The 19,388-nt window shown below is 42.0% G+C and overlaps 1 protein-coding gene across 2 annotated transcripts; it reads left to right on the plus strand.

Annotated features, from left to right (window-relative positions):
* The first annotated feature begins 929 nt into the window (after positions 1–929).
* efcc1 (EF-hand and coiled-coil domain containing 1) lies at positions 930–18,256 on the plus strand. Of its 2 annotated transcripts, none has more exons than XM_038697439.1 (8): positions 930–1,816; positions 3,510–3,943; positions 11,217–11,365; positions 12,693–12,828; positions 14,356–14,512; positions 15,464–15,666; positions 16,182–16,251; positions 16,411–18,256. In XM_038697439.1, exons 1-8 carry the CDS (start codon positions 1,139–1,141, stop codon positions 16,519–16,521), a joined length of 1,938 nt encoding a protein of 645 aa, XP_038553367.1. In that variant the 5' UTR covers positions 930–1,138; the 3' UTR covers positions 16,522–18,256. The 2 variants fall into 2 exon arrangements, with proteins under 2 accessions (XP_038553367.1, XP_038553368.1); XM_038697440.1 differs by having other exon boundaries at positions 935–1,816; positions 15,464–15,622.
* Positions 18,257–19,388: the final 1,132 nt, after the last annotated feature.

Genomic DNA, 19,388 nt, shown 5'->3' on the forward strand with positions numbered 1-19,388 from the left:
CAAAGCCATGAGAGAAAAACCATCAGAGCAGACACATGTTGTTAATCCAGGGAACAGTAAGCACACTTAAAACAATTTACAGTTTCAAAAGCCTACTATAAAATTGTATTGGAAGCTTTGAAGTTAATTCTTTATATATATATATATATATATATATATATATATATATATATATATATATATATTGTTGCTGCCTTAATAAGCTGCCTTATTATGACTTTGTAGCATAAATCATGTAGGTAGAAAGCATCGTGCCAGTTCCAGATAGACCGTCTTCATGCTCTAGTTGCCGAGCTGTGGCGTTTAGATCCTACAGTTGTTTTCAATAGTAGCCTCATAAACAGTTTGGGTACATTCCTTGCAATAGAATTTTTTATTTGATCCATTTGGACTGGGGCCTTTGAGGGGCACTTGAAGCAACAATGGATAGGCTATAATGGGGAGATGAGAAACTCTACAGCATTTGTAGTAGACCTAACTAAAGCCGGTGAAATGAGATTTTGCACTCATAGGCAATAAAAGTAGGTAGTAGTAAATCTGTAGATCCAAAAATCAAGACACGATCGATTTACATACACGCTAAAGCAGAGTAGGAGATCTGTACAATAAACATGGAGAGGAACTTCTACCGAGTGTGTGGCTGCAGATCACAATCACATTCAGAAGCTGCAGCGAAACACGACTGCAACCAGCCCGTGCACGAGGCTGCACCAGCAAGGTCCGAAGTGTGCAAACAGCCCTGAGCTTGAGTTTTACTCCTGCATAAAGACCGTGCTTTAAAAATTCTTCAGCAGAAAACCTCTGCCCCACAGCATATTAGTCTCTTGGGCATCTTACATCTTAACGAGGTCGGACTCAAGTGAATGACAGACGTTTACACACCTGGTTGCAATTACACTCAGGCAACGGCAATACGGGATCGTTATAGTAGCCTATGTGTGTGATACTGACTCCTGGTTGGGACCCCTGCTTTTGGGTTTGGGGGGCAGTACTAAATTCAAATCTGCTCTTAACACACGCCTCATTTCAGCTCCGCCAGTCTGCTATGAGCTTGTGCTGAGAGGATGAACACGAAACACACACAGGAAACAAAAGTAACTGTGTTAGTTTCGAGGAAATATGATGTTGCTCTGCAGAAATGATGGATACAGTAGACTCCATTGATCCATACAGCCGACCAGCGCGCAGGACACAATGGATAGTCAGCACTCTGGCTTACCATTACGGACTGGACCGGGGAGTGGAGAACGAAATCATAGTTTTGGCTACCGGATTGGATCAGTACCTACAGGAGATTTTCCATCATATGGACTATCAAGGTGAAGGTAAAATCCGCGTGGAGGACTTTAACATCTTGTGCGAAGTTTTGGGACTGAACACGGACTCGGAGGACACAGAATGCGCCGGTGTTTCAGACAATTTACCCATCGAGCTCTCCTTCAGACACTTCCACGCTAAACTGTGCGGATACTTCAGCACCAAGGCGGGGTGTCAGTATGAGAACGGCCGGCTGCTGGTCGGAAAAGACAGCGAGCATATAGAGACTCAGATCCGCCTGAGAAGCCCTCTGAGGCGGCGAGAGAAGCTGCTGTCTGTGGGTGCGAGCGGCGGCTCCTGTCCCTCCTCGGAGGGACGGCACGCCTCCGGCTGCAGGCTCGGATCCTGCACCAAAGAGTGCTATGAGGAGATAGTCGCGCTGGAGGAAGCGGAGGACCGAATAGCGAAGCTGGAAGACGAGAATGCAAGTTTACGGGAGCTGATTGAGGACATGCGAGCCGCGCTTCAGAGCAGTGATGCCCGCTGTTTGGCCCTGCAGGTGAGGGGGCTTGGAGTGCTGGTGTTGCATAAGAGTAGCCCATATTCTGTTGAACTCACAAAACCCTGCTTAAGTTTTAAATATGCAAATAGTTTTTGAATGTAATGGTAATAGGTATCATTCAGTTGGATCATACAAGCCCCTAAAATGCCAACATAGATTCATTGGGGGGGGTTAAAAGTCCTTGTACCAGGGAACAGGGGTGCTGATACCAACTTGTTGAAGGGCATATTCTTGCATAGGGCCCCAAGACAACCACTGCCACCCAGAAGTAATGCATTATACTTGATCTTTAAAGCATTAGTGAATGATTTCAATCTATTAGCCACAAACCCTAAATGGGCCTCACCTATTTCTCACTGTCTAACAAGCAATCCGCAAAAGTCATTTTCATTCATTTAAAAAAGTAATGTAAAGTAAAGATCTTCTTCTGACAATTCATTAGGTCTGCTGTTGTAAATGTTAATAAGTTGTTAATAAATAAATTGATTTTGGCTGAGATGCCCTGCTGCCCCTTAAAGAAGGGACGTGGTCAAACCATTGGAGGGGAATTAGAACCAAAGGGCCAACTAAACAGTACTAAGCAGAGGTCATCTGGAGGAAGGTAAACACCAGCTACAGGGATTTTCCACAACCTGGCAACCTATGGCTTATAATTGATATATTCAACATTAGTAAATTACTTATTTAAAAGCATCAGTTACAACTTATAACCTAATTAATTATCCTTTATGACTCACTAACATTTATTATTAGAACGTAAGAAACTTAAACATTTCATTCACAACCCAACAATCCAAATGTAGGCCTTATTTATGGCTTATAACTGATATACAAGGCATGTCTTACGAGAAAGTGGTACCAAAACCTTCAACTGTTTATTGATTATTTTATTGACATTTATACCTTTTAGAATTTATAATTTACAATTAGTAAGTGAGAAATCAACATCCTTGAATAATGATAGTTTATCAGTGACATGACTATTAATGACTCACTAACAAGAAATATTTTTCACAGCCTGGTGACCCAAACATTCGTCTTTTCAGTGGCTTAAAATGTTTGATTTATTGTCACATTTGCCGAGCGCAAACACAGGAAACGCAAGGCAAGGCAAGTTTATTTGTATAGCACAATTTAACAACAAGGTAATTCAAAGTGCTTTACATAAAACATAAAAGCAACAAGGGAGTTGGACCCAAACACAGGACACTTGGCAGAGCAATTTTAATAATAGAGAAGGGGTACACAGTCTTATTGTGAGTTGAGGCAGGCAGGCGTCAAAACCAGTTAAACAGGCAGTCAGCAAATAACACAGGTGAATATTCCGGAGAACACACAGAAACACAAGGAACAGGCTGGAACTTTTGACATAAGGACGAAGACGGCCGCACAAATGACAAAGACACACCGACAGTATATATACACAAGAGAGGTGATTTATAAGACATAGGTGAGACCAATCAAGGCAGGGCAGACAATTACACAGGCAGGAAAAACAACAAGTAAACACAAACACAGGAGAAAGAGTTTAACAAAATAAAACAGGAAATAACACTAAACTCAAAACCACAGCATTAAAAAAACATTAAATACAACTTATAAGTCCTGAATAGGAGGAGGTAGTGCAATTTTGATTTCAGGTCATATCTTGATCTGGTCCCATCCAGTCACCTGTCTCGCTTCTGTTCAGGTAGGACTATGGAAAAGCCACTCCAGACACAAACCAGAGGAAGGCTGTTTTGTTGCCCACCAGAAACAAGCTGCCCAGAAAAGCAACAACAAAATGAAAAGCAGCACCTACAGCAACCTGAAGAGCCTGCAGAACATTATCCACGAGATAGAGATGCTGCAGAGCTCCAGAGACCGACAGGTAGACGAAGCCATGCTGTGTAATCAGAGACTGGAGCAGGAACTGTGGACCTCTAAAGAGACTGTGGCCGCTCTGGAGGACTGCAACCAAGCCCTGAAAAGAGAGCAGGTGGGCATGAGGAGGAAGGTGGAGGAGGCCAGGCAGGCGCTGTTCAGCGGCCTGGGGAAGGTGAAGGAACTAGAAGCAAAGGCTAGTCATGTGCCGGCGCTGCAGAGACACATCCTCCAGCTGGAATCAGAGCTCCTCTACTACAGGTAAAAACATTAAGAACACATGTCACAGTTTAGGATTTAGTCACTGAGTGCTTCTGGGTAAGACTGCATCCTATACACTGGACTGTGTTGACACACTCTGCGCAAGTTTTTTGTTATGCTAGTCTAACAATCAGAATGAATTGCCATTTTTCACTTCATTGAGCCCGACATTGTGTTCTTGTTAGTTAATTTCTTGTATGGAGGGAGATACCGGCACCGGTTGTTAGGAGCAGTTACCTTTAGAGGTGCTTAGTGGAGTTTATTTGTAAATTAGCAAGAGTTACGTCAACATTCGGAGTTTCTCACCAAAACACACTGTGTATATCCCTGAGGTCTAACATATGTGTTGAAGGCTTTTCCTTCCTCATAAAACATTTGCAAAGCCAATTTTGGGTAGCTCAGAGGTCTGGAACCAGGCTAATGCTACATGGCCACAGCGTAACTGCTTGTTAGATCATGTAACAACACTTGAAACTTCCTCATCTAGAGCTGAATAGGTGCGGCTTATAGCCATTTCCGTAACTTTCCAACGCCAACATTAGGCCAGGTGTTTGGAGGCGTGAGAGTAGGTTTGCACTTTTTTCTCAAACTTTGTTTTACATTTTTACACAACAACTTCCATCACTTTCAGTGTGTACAAGTTCAACTAAGTGCAACACCATGAAATTCTTTGACGAGAGACTGTCCTGTGCTATTTTTATTTGTATGATTATTTACATCAAGACGACAAAGAAACAGATTTCTTGGAGAGAGATAGAGGAGATAGTTTGACAGCATGCTGTGTTGCCATTCAAAACAGGTATAAACGCTATTGTCTTTAGGACTATGGAAGCCCGAGTTCAATATTAAATAAATAAAAAAGAAACTATGAAATAAATAATCATATGAATAAATTGTATACGTAAATGAACCAACAATTGTTCGTAATAGGTAAAGAAAAGATTTAAACTCAACTCATTATTAAATATTATTTCATCACTCATTTTCATAATAACTTAATTTTATTGGATATAATTTTATTTCATCAGACATTTTATTGCAAAAGTGTCCTCTTTTTTAAAATAACACCAATAACACATTTCATATGAAATACAAAGCGACATTATAAAATGTAAGAACTGTTGGGGAATGCCATGATGAAATTAAAACAGAAAGCGGCATTTTAAAATAATTTAATAGTTATTGTGAAAATAAGAGGGATGACGTAACATTTTATAATATTCAGCAGAGTTATAATTCTTTCTTAAATAATTTTCAAAGTAAGCGAACAGGACAGTGAATAAATAAACATCTGAAAAATCTAAAACCTTTTAGAGTGTTGAGTTTTTGGAGTGTGTTCAGAACTGTCCGGTGACAGTGCTGTAGGTGTGTGTGTGGAGTGGGATTGCTGCAGTTGCAACATTTGATACAGACTTTTACCTCTTCATTAGGCCCAATCAGCTGTCAAAACGTGTCTTTTCATCATGCCATGAGAAGGGAGGGCTTGTTTTGGCAGGTTACTGCAATAGGTAGGCATTTGTGGCTAGAATGAACCCTAATGAATTGTAATTCCTCCTAGAATAAAATTACTCTGTTTGCTTTTGGCTTCATGCCTGGAAAACTCTGCCGTGGTAGTTATGATGGCTTGATGTGGTTTACTATTCCAATTTTCATCCTTTTAGTTTATTTACCAGGCATCGTGTGTGGCAGTTCGGTCTTGCCTGAGCTCTGCTACTGTTTCATTTAGGTGGAAGTAAGGGTGTAATTGGACTTTTAAAGTACAAAGCCATTGGTTCAGTGTTTATCTCTGTGTCTGTTGTCACTGCTCCAAACGTATAATTAGTGTCTGCAGGTCTGGTTTTCTTAGGTAGCAGCTGTTAGAAAGAATGGTATGGTTGTCTACCTACAGTACACCACAGTCATGCACATCCAGACCCATATGATTGAAGTCCTCACTACCACCTGTCTTTAGGTGAATCTCAATAACACATTTTGCAACCACCATACCCTTCCTTTAACCCTAAACTCCTCTAATCTATGCAGACTTCGTTCCAAAGTCTTTTCACTGCCCTTCCATTGATACCCTAATAGCAAATAATTCAACATTACAAAGGCTCTGACTTGTCAAGAGAAAGCCCTATTGAGTGAGAACCTCAACAGACTGGCCATTCTCATCAGTCTCTTCTCACGTCTTTCACTCTGCTCCCGGGTGAACAATAACCACATAGACACCCCCGTCCTATGGATCTTAGCAACCAAGCTCCATGAAAATTCCCACTAAAGTCTCTTGCTTGCTCAGTCACATCTTATCCCAGGACATGTTTAGAGAGAAAGGTGCCATTTGAGGTGTTTTGTTTTAAGATTGGAGTGAGATGCTTGTCTCTGCTCCCCCTCCACAAGCAGGAGACATGTCTCAGTGTCAGGAGTCTATGATAAAATGTGGTGGGTATAAAGATGCAGTAGTGTGTCAAGGGGTGTGTTGAAATGATGAATCTTAACTTTATCCCTGTGGTTTATTTCTAAACTCCTGTGACAAGTAATGAGATTAACGTAGATGCTACTGGATATCAGGGGTGGGGGGTTCTGTCCTGTGGATTCCACTCAGGCACAGTGAAAGTGAAGATGAAGATAGACAATGCTTACACATCCTTATAATATTAGAGCACCTATTAGGAGCTGTAACCCACTGGAATAACCACCTATTTTACCTGGCATCAGCAGCCAGTTCGCTTATCTTAGCATGTGATGAAAACAGGGTAAGAAGCTAACCAGGCTCCATTCAAAAGAAACAAACCATGTTTACCAGCACAACTAAAGCTAACTAATTAACACTTTAGATCTTGTTTGTTTAGTCAGTACAGAAAAGTGAAGAATAAAAATGTGGGGGTTATACGTGTTCATTTAGAGGGGCAGATTTTGCCTTTGCACAGACACAGGCAAGTTGTTCCCTAGCTCTAGCTTCATACTGCATTTACTGTACAGACATGTGATTGGTATCAGTTTTCTCATCTAACTCTCAGCCAGAACGCTAATAAGCTTTTTCCATGAAATGTGGGACTGTTCCTGTAATATGTTTACATCTTGATTTCCTTTTTAGTGTTTTTTAGCATTTGTTGATGCACAATTTTCTCATCTTGAAAATTCCCTTTCAACTTTCCATCAACATTCCAGCACAATTCAGTTTAAAAAATGTGGTCATCGGTATGAAACACAAGATGTGTGGGTGTTATTGCATAACGTCTGTGAATTCTTAGCCTACGACAGAACAGAAAAGGGGCTGAGACTCAGCATGCCTTCAGGAGTTGATTAGCACAGGAACTTCTTTGTAAACTGGGATGGTCTAAAAGTGTCACTTTTTAGTTCTGTTTTTCACTCCAGAAGGTGAAGGGGGTCTAAATCAATCACTGTAGCCTATAGAACTCTATGGGCCACAGGGATCAGACAATAGGAAGCACAGCGAGAGGAACACAAAGAAACGAGGGGGAGGAAGGCCTACCATCTGGAGGAAGAAGCAAACACTTAACTGTTTGTTCACGAAATGACAGACATGTTTTGCAAGGCCCACAAGAGAGGAATGGCTTCATTTAGCTTTCCATCTTTTTGTGCTCCTGAGAAAAGATGTAGAGTGGAGATACAAAATCACTCATTAAAATGAACTTTGGCCATCTTTCATCCAGAACTTCTTCAGTTTTATTATCCTCTTGATTCCAGGTGTCTTTAGTTCAGGGATTTCTAGAGAGCATACCCAGGCACATGTGCCCTAAGTGTGCAAGTTTAAAACTCACTTTTCGTTTTATCAGCACGCCTGCAGACTTCTTCTCTGTGTGCCTCTAACCCCCGGCCCTCTAAAGGCAGGCCCCAGGGGAGGCATAATCTCCCAGCCTTTTCATGCTCTCTGCATGACGCTTGAGAGCGGAGGGGAGAGAAGGGTCTATAGCAGACCATTTATCTGCCTCCGCACAAGAGCTGCAGCATTGTGCAGAGCAGGTGCTGCCGCACATTCTTGTCCTTTAAATAATGTGGAAAGGACACACTTGAGAGATGTCTGGACCCGTGGCATTCTGCTGCTGCCGCCTTACTGTTGTTCTTGAACAGCCTTCAAAAACTTGCGCTGCCAAGTGGGCTCATTTTCACACTGAACCACTGCCCTGCTCTCCCTCTCTCTGGTTTGGAGGTATGCTGACATCAGCAGAAATACATAACACACAAAATATCTTATAAACTTATGCCACCCACCCTTGTTGGACTCTACTTTTAATACCCTCGTTTGTTTGACTTTGGGGGTTTCTTTGCTTGCTAAGGAAAGCTTAACCACTCTCTGTAAATGTTACAGCCGTTGGCTTTGGTTTAAGTCCTTAGCTATTGTTAAACAAGTCACATCTCTAAAGCTGCTTTGTTTGTATCTCAGCCCAGGAGGATTTGATTAATAACTGTCACCTATGTAAACATGACCCCTCACCCGTCTCTGTCATGCCGCAGGGCACCAACAAGCACTGAACTTCAAGTTCAAGCTCAGGTTTACAGCGTGCCCTCATTTTTAACCTCTGCAGAGAAGGGAGACTGTCACTGACCGATGGAACCTGAAAGGGGAAACAGCCCTTAAGGGAGTGGAGGAGGGGGAACAGTGATGGGTGTGTGTTGATGGAAAGTTCACTTCGTGCTGCTCTGTGATACACACAGAGAGGACTCTGGGTGTCGTGGCTACCCCTGCCCCAAACAGTCCAAAAAAACAGCTTTAGACATTTGCTAATAGGACAGAACACAGGATCCTATTAATTAGAAATGCCCTGCCGTAGCACAATCGAGCTCTTTGTGTATAATTTGTGTGTGTGCCTTGAGGTAGTTAACTATACTGCTAGTGCATTTTCTCTCTCAAAAGCTTGAATGTCAAGTCAATAATACTTAATAATAAGATCGCCTATTCCTTTGTTGTGAAGTATAATGTAATATACACCCACTAGCCACTTTTTTAGGTACACCTTGCTATTACCAGGTTGGACCCCCTTTTGCTTTCAGAACTGCCTTAATTCTTCGTGGCATACTTTCAACAAGGTGTTGGAAACATTCCTCAGATACTTTGGTCCATATTGACATGATAGCATCACATAGTTACTGCAGATTTGTCGGCTGCACAAGCTTTTCCAGTCTTCTGGACAGGAGTTTAAGTTGCTCTTTCTGGGACTGAAAATGCAGCATTTCCCTCTACTCAGGGTTAACAAACTCAGAGTTGTCAGTAAACCCACTTTCTGGACTACACCTGCGCCGAGCGTCTTCCTCCACAGAAGCAGCCGCCCGTCAGCAGCAGCTCCTGTGGAGCTGAGAGGCTGACAGACAGCTCAGCCTGTAAATATTGTAAGGGATCCATGCAAGGGAACAGCTTAGGTTACATTCATCTGAAAATATGAAGACACTGAACAACATTGCTAATTTGGCATCACACAGAGATAAGAATCATAGATAGCTAACATCGTTTCACCTACTTATCAAACTGGCAAGAACTTTCCCCTTCCATGTACATTTACTCATTTTGCATTACCTCTTTTATCCCTCCAAAAAATTAAAGTTTTCATGCCCCCATAATCGCCAGACTTGCTGCATGAAAAGCAATGACACTGACACTATGTGGGAATTAAATCCAGGTATCCCACACCAAAGAGAAGAGCACTATCCACAGACATACTCAGCTCCCGCGTACATACCTGACCATGCGCATGCATACATACTTAACCTCGCACATACATACATACTTAAGCATGACAGTATGTATTTACAGTATGTGCAAGCATGTATATGTATGTGCATGGCAGTATGTATGTATGTGCAAGTGATGTATTCAATTTTGGGCTAGGTGGCTTCTCATAGCTGCATCCCGACCACTATCCAGGACGTCTGTTTGGACTGCTTTCTGGTGTTTGTGTTCATCCAGTTGGAATTCCCATACTCAGCTCCAGGTGCCTCATCACTGTCAAACCATATGTCAAAAACTAATTAGAGTCAGTTTTCATGTAACAGTCGCGAGGTCCTTCTTTTAACTAAACTCAAAAGTCACTTTTTTGTCTGTCAAGACACAAAGCAGTTTTTAACATCTATGCATATCAAAGGCCCATGCCAGAAGCTGTGGCCTCGCTACATTATTCACTGGAAACAGCAGCAGCCTCCCTCCATCCACTGTCAGTCAATTAAAGTGCAATTAGTCACACCAAAGCCTGGATTTTAAAAATCCTCCCACCAGTTCATTCCAGAGTCTGAGCGTCTCCACAGCAACTAGCAAAGTTTTGTGTGTGCTCAGGTCCATGTACCACATTGGTCTGACTGCAGCTGCTGGCCCTTGTGAACCAACTCCTTCTTTCCTCCACTGTGGCCCCCACTAACTTAAACATTACTCTCTGATTGATTGCCTGAAATCAGTGAAGTCAGTCGTTTCTCCCCAGTTTTGCACAAAGAAACCTAAAGTAGCAGAGAGATGCAGAGTATAATGCTGTCTTACGGCATAGCCTGCCTCGTGCCAACAGGATATAAGCATGACTGCACTGTGCCTTTTTTCCTTTTTTCAGAGAGTGAGGCTGGTTGAAAACCTTTTTGAGATTTTCTCTTTTTTTTCTGGCAAGACATCATCATCTGGAAACACTTATTCTGTGATTTACGAAGGCCCCCTCTCGGATTTCCCCCAACACAAAAGAGCAGACAGCAGGAGAAACCTAGAAAATTCAAACCATCACAGAACGATTGATCGTTGCAAAACTGCAGTCTTTATATCAGGAACAAATGTTTGAATGTGTCTTTGACATAAGTGAAAACATATAGAATAAAAGTGTTACATATATTTTCAGCTGCAGATTAAAAGACAGATCTTAGAAAACTGTTCATGTGCTTAAAAAATGTGGTGTGACTCTAATTTTGTTCCATCCAGTGTCAGCCAGTGTGCAAGCTAACTCCTGCACAGTAACAGCGCCATTCTACCATTGACCCACTTTGCTGTAGAAATGCCTTAAAGATACAATGTCTGGATTCAATTACCCCACCCAGATTTGGCATACAGCATCACAGGCCTCTATAAAATTATCATGGTGGTTGTAGATGTGGCTTAATACACACTGCCTTGTGTTACTTTGTATGTTCTCTTTGATGTTGGTAATTGGTTTGGACTGAACTTTTCTATCCTATCCTATCTGCAAATTTGAAGAGCAGTTTTAGCCCCTTGGTCAGTGTCGGCTCATGCACAGTGCAGCAACGGTGGAGTCATGTATTTACAGATAACATACAGTTAAACAGCTATTGCTGTGCTCTCTTTCAGGTCGGAGGTGCCAAAACTACAACTCCCAAGCAGCACAAGGGCAGAGCAGCAGCTGAGCACTGGCAGCAGGCAGGGCCAGAGATGTTGCTCGAACCCTCAACACGACCGCTGTTCTCCGACAGGGCGTGCTGTGACGACCCCAGATAAGAGTAAGACATGTCTCAGAATGCCGTGCTCACATCTCTTTACTGCACAAGGATCCTCATCCCGTTAATTAGTGAGTTACTTAATAACGTAACAGCAACATGAGCTAGTCAGGTTTACCTTTCCACAGTGTGATGTAAATAATAAAACACATGGATGTATTTTAGCCGATGTGGTGGTTTCTGTCATCTACTTCCTCACACCCTCAACTTCCCTGCATTAAAAGCTCATCTCCATTTTCTGAGCTTTATTTGTTACTTGAGGATGGTGATATGGTGGCGGCAAGATATGGTGACAAGGATCCTCAGAATTAGTAGAAAATTAATGATTTTTACATATTTTTCATTTGCTAGAAAGTTGGCTTTCAAAACACTTCAAAGCACACACAGTGTTGTGCCTAATACAAACATACTACTGGTGGATAATAGGAACAATGTCCATAATTTGCATTATGTACTTACACATAGCTAGGTCTGTCAGTAATTTGTATGATTAATTGATTAATTCAGCCTGTAAAATGTCACTATATAGTGAAAAACACATGCAACAAGTTCTGAGAACCCAATGCAACGTCTTCTGGGAAATGTACGTTCCCAGGGTCCCACCTTTCCCAGCTATCCTCCTAATATGACACATTAAGGAGACCTTTATGTTCTCAGCAATGTTTTTTCCCAGTGTCGATATGTTGATATTACCACCTACAGCTTATAGCCCACTGATTATAAACTCCTTCAAACCTACGCCCTCACATTTGTGGGTGAAACAGTGTTCTTGACTTTAGACATTGCTCCATCTCCACAGTGGTGGACAGATTTCTACCATTCAAACTGCATTTTAATCATCCCAAATTTTTATTACCAATCACAGAATCTTTTTATATTTGTAAATCTTTTAAATCAGTAGGAAGACAAATGCATGTCTTATGTCTTATATTAAGGGAATATAAAGTTGGGGAACATAGGACTTTGGGAACTTTGGAGCCTGGGAATATAGGGATGACCTTCATCTCTACATTGCTTGTTTTGGTTGACCAACAGTCCAAGCTCCCATAGATATTCAGTTTACTACTATGACATAGAGAAAAGCAGGAAATTCTCACACTGGACGGGCTGAAGCCGGAGATGGTGCTTTTGCCTAAAAAATTGTATAAACGATGAATCAATCATCAAAGTGGTTGCTGATTCATTTTCTTTTGTTTGACTAACCGATTCAGTGACAAAATTGTTTCAGCTCTAGTCTCGAGCCTTTTCTACGCTACATCTCTGGCTTCTACCCTCGCTGATAATGATAACAATGATTATATTAACGATGATGGTGTGATGTGGTGTCTAGTGGAGGAGCAGCTGTTTCGCTCAGTGGAAGGCCAGGCCGCCTCTGATGAGGAAGAGGACAAGTGGACCGGAGATCAGCAGAGGAAGGTGGATGAGGTGAAGAGGATCTTGACCAGGCTGTCCTGTTGTGGGGAAAGGTACTGCACATCCTTTTCAGCACAGTGTCTTAAAGCAGGGCACCACCGTACAGCACTATTTCATGCTGCTAGCACAATCGAGCACTACCAAATTTCAAGATTTGTGTTACATTTTTCACATATATTATTGTTCATTTGATCAAATGAAGCATTAAACAAATTGAAATATATAACAATATTTTTTTAAAGCTGCATTAGTCCTTTTGGCCACTTGGGGGGCAGAAGAACTCTGGCACACAGTCCAATCCTCACATCAGGTGGCACGGGACATGACGATAAACAGGATGGCTTTAATGCGATACACTGATATGAAACAACAGGAGACATAGCTACAGTGTTTCACTATCTAAGTGCAATTGAATGTTGGGAACTGGCGTTGAGTTTGCACAATAAAATGACATTGATGTCCCCGACCACCCTGTGGTTCAACTTACCCTCTACTTTGGCTCAGTTACCCCTCATATGGGGGCCACTTTTTTTGGAAAGACATATTTTGAACAGTTTATTTTAGATCTAAATTGATTATTTACAAGGATGCTCCACATCCTAAAATATAATATTTTAGTTGGAGACCTTACTGTCATGTCCTCACTTTAAAGACACCTCAAGTAAAAACTGGCTCAATTCAGCCCGCTCTCCCCTACACATCCACATCCAATTTGGAGTCATCTGTTTACCTGATGAATATAAGTCCAATATCTGCTGGCCTTTAGCTCTGTTTGGTCCTCACCAAGTCATATAAAAGTAAATCTACATGTGTCTCTAGCTGCTAGATGTTGGACTTTCTTCACCAGCGAGCTCAGATGCTAACTGTGTCTGCCTGCTGTTTGGTAGTGTACAGCAGGTTCATAATGTTGAAGAGAACGGTGCGTCTGAATCCCTAAATCATCAGGCTTGTTTGATTAAAACAGTTGCCTTTTGCTGCTAAAAAACGAGGGTGATAAAAGTGACGAGAGTGAACCTTTCTAAATGTGCCATAAAACCAAAGCATGCAAGAGCCTACAAATCTCTGTGGTGCTACAGTGTAGGGTTGTCACTCCATCAGACCACTTTCACATTACACATATCCATTTGATTTATTGTTAATTTAAGTAATAAAAGGTGAAGCGTGAAGTGTTAATCCCTAACAGTTTCTTTTTTTGTGTGGGTTCCTGTGTGCCAAAGTATATTTACATTGTGCAATCTGCCAGCTATAAGGGAAAAAAGCAATATAGAGATAAATCTACAGAAAAAGGACACTGCTACAAAAGCACCAATGAAATAAGTTATTCCAGCCATTATACTGTTTCCATAACTGTTTAGGGTCATGAAGGCCTGTCTTAAGTCCTTAAGTCCACAACACACATGAAAATCATCTGAAACATGTAAAAGTGATTATTTTAGAACAAGTTTGTGCTAGTGTGCTAAAATGTTGCCTTGTATAAGAAATATTTGAATACAGACTAAATACACTGTAAGTCATTATCAGCACTATCGTAGCTCTGAGCCTCATAGACTCTCTGTCCTGTGGTACGTGTTGTTGATCAGGTGTGACTACAGGGCATTCAAGAAGCTGATGTCTAATTTCGGGAGCTTGAGGAACGAGGCGAGCTGCAGTGCTGTGGTGGAGCTCCTGGAGCGGGTGACCACGTTGCATAAGCAGCTGGAGCTGAAGGAGAGCCAGGCAGAGATAGACATGGACCAGGTACAAGCCACCAATGAGCTCCATCACACCAGGGTGGGCTACTGCAGTGTCTTCTGCCCTGGTCTGCTGGATCCATTTATATGAAACTTTTCTCTCTGGACAATGTTCTGCCTGGCTTTACATCATAAGTCATTTCGTGGTTGTGTGTATGGTGTTAAACTAGATTAGAGAGGACTGGTGAAGGTTGTTATGAAAGTGGAGGGCTTCAAAGGCAAAACCACGGCAAGATCCTGCAGCTTCCACCTAACCAAACCACCAGCAGCGGGAAGGAGCCTCCCTTTGTGTGTGGGTGTGTTTGCAGCTGTTTCTCACTGGAGCTGACCACAGGAACACTCCCCCCTTGTCCCGCATGACACTAGGAATATAATAAATTAAAGCTCTCTTGTTACAGTCGAGTAGTATTTTCACAACACAGGAAGACAAAGCAGAAGGGGAACCGTGATGTAATGTGTTCCCAGAACGTCTCAGCACTCGGAGAGGAAAAGTTGAAACTAAACAAAGTCTTGACTGTGAGGCTTTGTTTATGTGCAGGATGTGTGGGGTGAGACCTTTGCCCTTCGCTACGCTATGACGTAAAGGTGCACTGCAGGGATTTCCAACATTTTTGGCAGGCAAACCTACAAGATGTGGGCTGAAAACTCAGTCTAACCTCAACCATGTGACATACATTTACTTTGAGTATATTTACTGTATGTTGATGTTTAGCAGGCCTTCAGGGTAAGAGTGACATATCCAGCTGCTCTTGTAACAAATAGTTGCTTTATCTGTGCTTGGTCTGGGATAATGTTGGCTGTATTCTACGTTTTCTTATTTTAACAAACCCCATGAAAAGACAAAAACCAACAATAAACAGTACATAGTGTTGTTGATGTTGAACCAGAAAAAGACACCTGACCGTATGGCAGGCAGAAGGACTGTACTTGATTGACTGGTTTGTGTTGTGTCTTCCAGATGAAGGACTCTCTGTTGCAGGAGCTGCAGCAGAAGGCAGAGGAGACTGAGCTGCTTCAGATGGAGCTGCAGATGCTGGAGACAGAGAGGGTCCGTCTGTCACTGGTGGAGGAGAAACTTGTGGACATCCTACAGCTCCTCCAGCAGCTCAGAGACCTGGTTAGTCACAGTTATCTGGTGACTGCACTCACCAGTTTGAAGAGGTCAGAGCATCTAATAACCAAGGCTTTGTGCTAATATCTTCATTTAAAGGCCCTAACATATTGTTAGGGATTTTTAGCCCAGAGAAAAACCTTGTAAACCGCAGTTAGACCATCATGCGAACTGAAAAGCTTTTGCTGTGTTGGCAGCTGAGAGAAACCCACCCACGCTCCACTGGAATGATTTTCTCTGGTCAGACATCACAAAGAAAAACCAATTTAAAGTTTTCACTAGCATTGTTCAAGGACAAACCTCCACATGGGCTTCCACTTACTGATAGTGAAATTAAAAGTCTGCGTTGTCCTGTTGAATCAACAAACAGATGTCTTACCTGTCAAAGTACTACCATGGGCCTCTGTCCATTCTTTTGTCATCTAACCCTAACAGAGGAAGATTGATTATAGATCTGAGAACAAATGAATTTCACTTGTTGAACATGTGTGAGAGTCTCAGATTCCTTGTTTAAGAGCCTGTTAATTGCCTGATAGCTTCAGAGAATAGCTCTCTCTTGTTTCAGAACGTCTCGCGGAGGTCTCTCGGTAAAATCTTGCTCAGCACTTTGGAGTCTTGCAGCGACCCGCAACACGGTTAGTAGAGCTCACATGTCCAATAAAATCAATACAAGTCCTGTGAAATGCGATAATGAAAATGTACAGTCACACAGGGCAGGGAACTAAATTAAATTCCCGCCGGGTCGTCTGTAACACGGTTCCCTCAGCGGTCACATCTGTTCTGCTTTTGCACAGGGAAAGCCCACATTCTGGAGGTGCTCAACGCGCTCTATCATGAACTGGCTGCCTGTGAGATTCTGTCGACCGGTGGATCTTTGGAGAGAACACAGAGTCAGCAGTCTCTGAACGCCCTCCTCATCTCCTGCTAATCAAGACTGCCTCCTGCTGGGCCAGTGATGCTCCGACAGACACTGAAAGCTTAACAGTGGTTAAAAAACCAGCTGATTGATGTGGATACTGTATATTGTAGCCCATATACCCCTCTGACCCTGATATCTATAAAGGGATATTAGTCTAGAATTACATATAAAGAAAATTATTGTTTATACATTGCCTTTTCCCTCAACAGAGTTCTGAATGTAAAAATGTTAAAATAAGCTAAATCATAAGTAGTCTGTGAAATGTATCGTCCCCCGCCAGTCAACAGGTCAACAACATCCCTGATACAACTGAAAGAATTTAAAAGGAAACTGCGTCTTAATTCACATCCTTTACTCATCTAAGTCTGCATTTCAAGATCAAATGTCCTAACAAAACTGTGTCACTGAATACAGAGAAGTGCCGCCTGCATTTGACCTCATTCGGAGAACACTACTACTATATACTACTTTTGACCCTGTGGTTCATTCATTAATATCAGTATGTTGGGAAATATCATTGGAAACAGCAGCTGTTTTGTGTCAGCGGCATATGCATCACATGAATTGGACAAATGAAAAAGCCCTGCTAAATGTAAATATAGACAGTCAAGCTTCAACTTGTTTCTTTTTTGGCAAAACAGAATCAACAAGTGGGTTACTCACTTGTTCCAAAACATGTTACACAGCCGTCATGAGCAATGCGGGAGTTTTTTGTGGATGTTCAAACTTCCCATTTATACTTTAAGAATAACGGGGAGTTTGAACGTCTACACGTCCATGACCACTGAGCAAAACCCATTTTCTGATAGAGACCATGTTATATGGTCAGACGTTCAGAGCAAGCAAGTAAGGGGACCTTGATTTGAGCTTGTTTTGTCCACTGCTGCTTCCAAGATCAAGAACGAACTGTCAAGCTCTTGCTGGTGGGCATTATGGCGGTTGTGGACTACTGGCTGTCTGGATTCAGTGCAGTATATGTTCATTCATGATATGTTGAGGTTGAATGTTGAACTCATACTGTACCTTCTAGTATCATGTCAATGGTTAACACTTGATACAATTTGTTTGGTGTGATGAGGAAATTACCGAAATGCATTAGTTTTGGTCTGTGTGAGCCTTGATTGTGCAGGCTTAGCCTGGTATTCTCCAGAACCTCTGAAGGAACACCTTCCTGGGCCACATTCATTTGCTAAGATTGGTTTAACAAAAGCTTTGTCATTTGTTTGTATTTGAGAGGCTAGCTTGTGCTTGTCTGTTTCATGAAGGAAGCAGACACTTCGGTATCTTGAACCTCTAGTACAGGCTGAGTCATGTCTGGTCACAGAGCTAAAAGTTAGATAGACTTTATTATGCCCAAGGAGAAAAGTTGTTACCACGATGTGTGCGTCTGCACAGTACAACCAGAGATGCCCACGTAAGTTCTGTTTATACAAACAAAAAATGAACACCCGTCCAGGATAATCCAGCCTGGCACGTGCAACTAGTCTATTACATTATTAGCAGCTGTCTAATTAAACCTACGGTTACTTCCTCACAACTGTTTCACAATATGATACAGCAGATTAACTTTAATTAAATGCTCATTCTGATACACTAAATATCTCCATATTAGATGGATCCATTGCATAGTCATTGCTGGGTTGAAATGAGGGCCTTGGATGCAAAACCACTCACTGATGTTATTGAATCATGTCAATAAAGCCTTTGACTTACGCACTCTAGACTGCTGTGATTTATTTATTTATGTCTGAAAAGTCCCACTGCTGCTCCATGTAGCATTCAAAAACCCAAAAGCAGCATGTTGCACCAAGAACAGGTCATATGTTTAAAATGATATTATTTTAACCCACAAGTTTGACTTGACTCCACTATACAGGCTGGGGTTTAGTGATAAATTTAATACTTTCATTCACTGATGAATAAATGAATTGAAGTTTTGAGTTGCTACTGTGCAAGATTGTCAACTTTATTGTATGGTGCACTCATTCACAGTTTTATCAGAGAAATTTCATAAACAAACAATTTCTGTTTTAGTACCAAAATATAATATCACTGATGCTCGGGGAGATGGGTACCAATGATCTTCTGAGCAGTTTGAATCCCCCGCTGCAGAGCCCTCCGGTCCTGGGCCGTGCACATCCCATGTTAGTGATGTTTCCAGTCAGGATGTTTTCTATTGCTCCTCTGTAAAAGCTGACAAGAACTTGGCGTGGGAATTTGGCTTAAGTTTCCTCAAGAAATCCATTTGTTTCTGAGCTTTCTTCACCAGCGTGGAGATGTGAGACGACCATGTCAGCTTCTCTGTGCTGAAACTGTTCACCTGCTCCACCTCAGCTCCACTGATGTAGACAGGAGTGTGTGTCTTTATCTCCGTCTTCCTGAAATCAGCGATCAGCTCCTTAGTTTTGCTGATATTGAGCAGTAGGTTGTTCTCTGTACACCACTCTACAAGATTATCAATTTTCCTCCCGATATGAAGTCTCATCGTTGTTTGAAATCCGGCCGATGATGGTGGTGTCATCCATAAACTTCACAACAGTTCTCTCCATGTTGGGGGATGTAGTCGTGGGTGTGCAGGGGTGAACAGGAGGGGGCTGAGCACACAGATCTATAGGTACATTTAAGCTATTTGTTACAATATAACAGGTTTTAGAGTGAAACTGAGTTTGTAACTCCCTTCTGCTACATAGCAGACAATATACATTGGTTCAATACAGAACCAGTGAGTAAAGTGTTAAACTGAAAGAAACTATAATTAATGGAGCACTGCTGAAGATGAATTAGAGGTTAAGAGTCTGATAGCTTGGGGGGGGGGGGGGCTGCTCTGTAGCCTGATGGTGCTGCAGCTGAACA

The sequence above is a fragment of the Micropterus salmoides genome, unplaced genomic scaffold (assembly GCF_014851395.1).
Source record: "Micropterus salmoides isolate LMB-PRFRI ecotype aquatic unplaced genomic scaffold, ASM1485139v1 Ms_hic_scaffold_4, whole genome shotgun sequence".
Classification (NCBI taxonomy): Eukaryota; Metazoa; Chordata; class Actinopteri; order Centrarchiformes; family Centrarchidae; genus Micropterus; species Micropterus salmoides.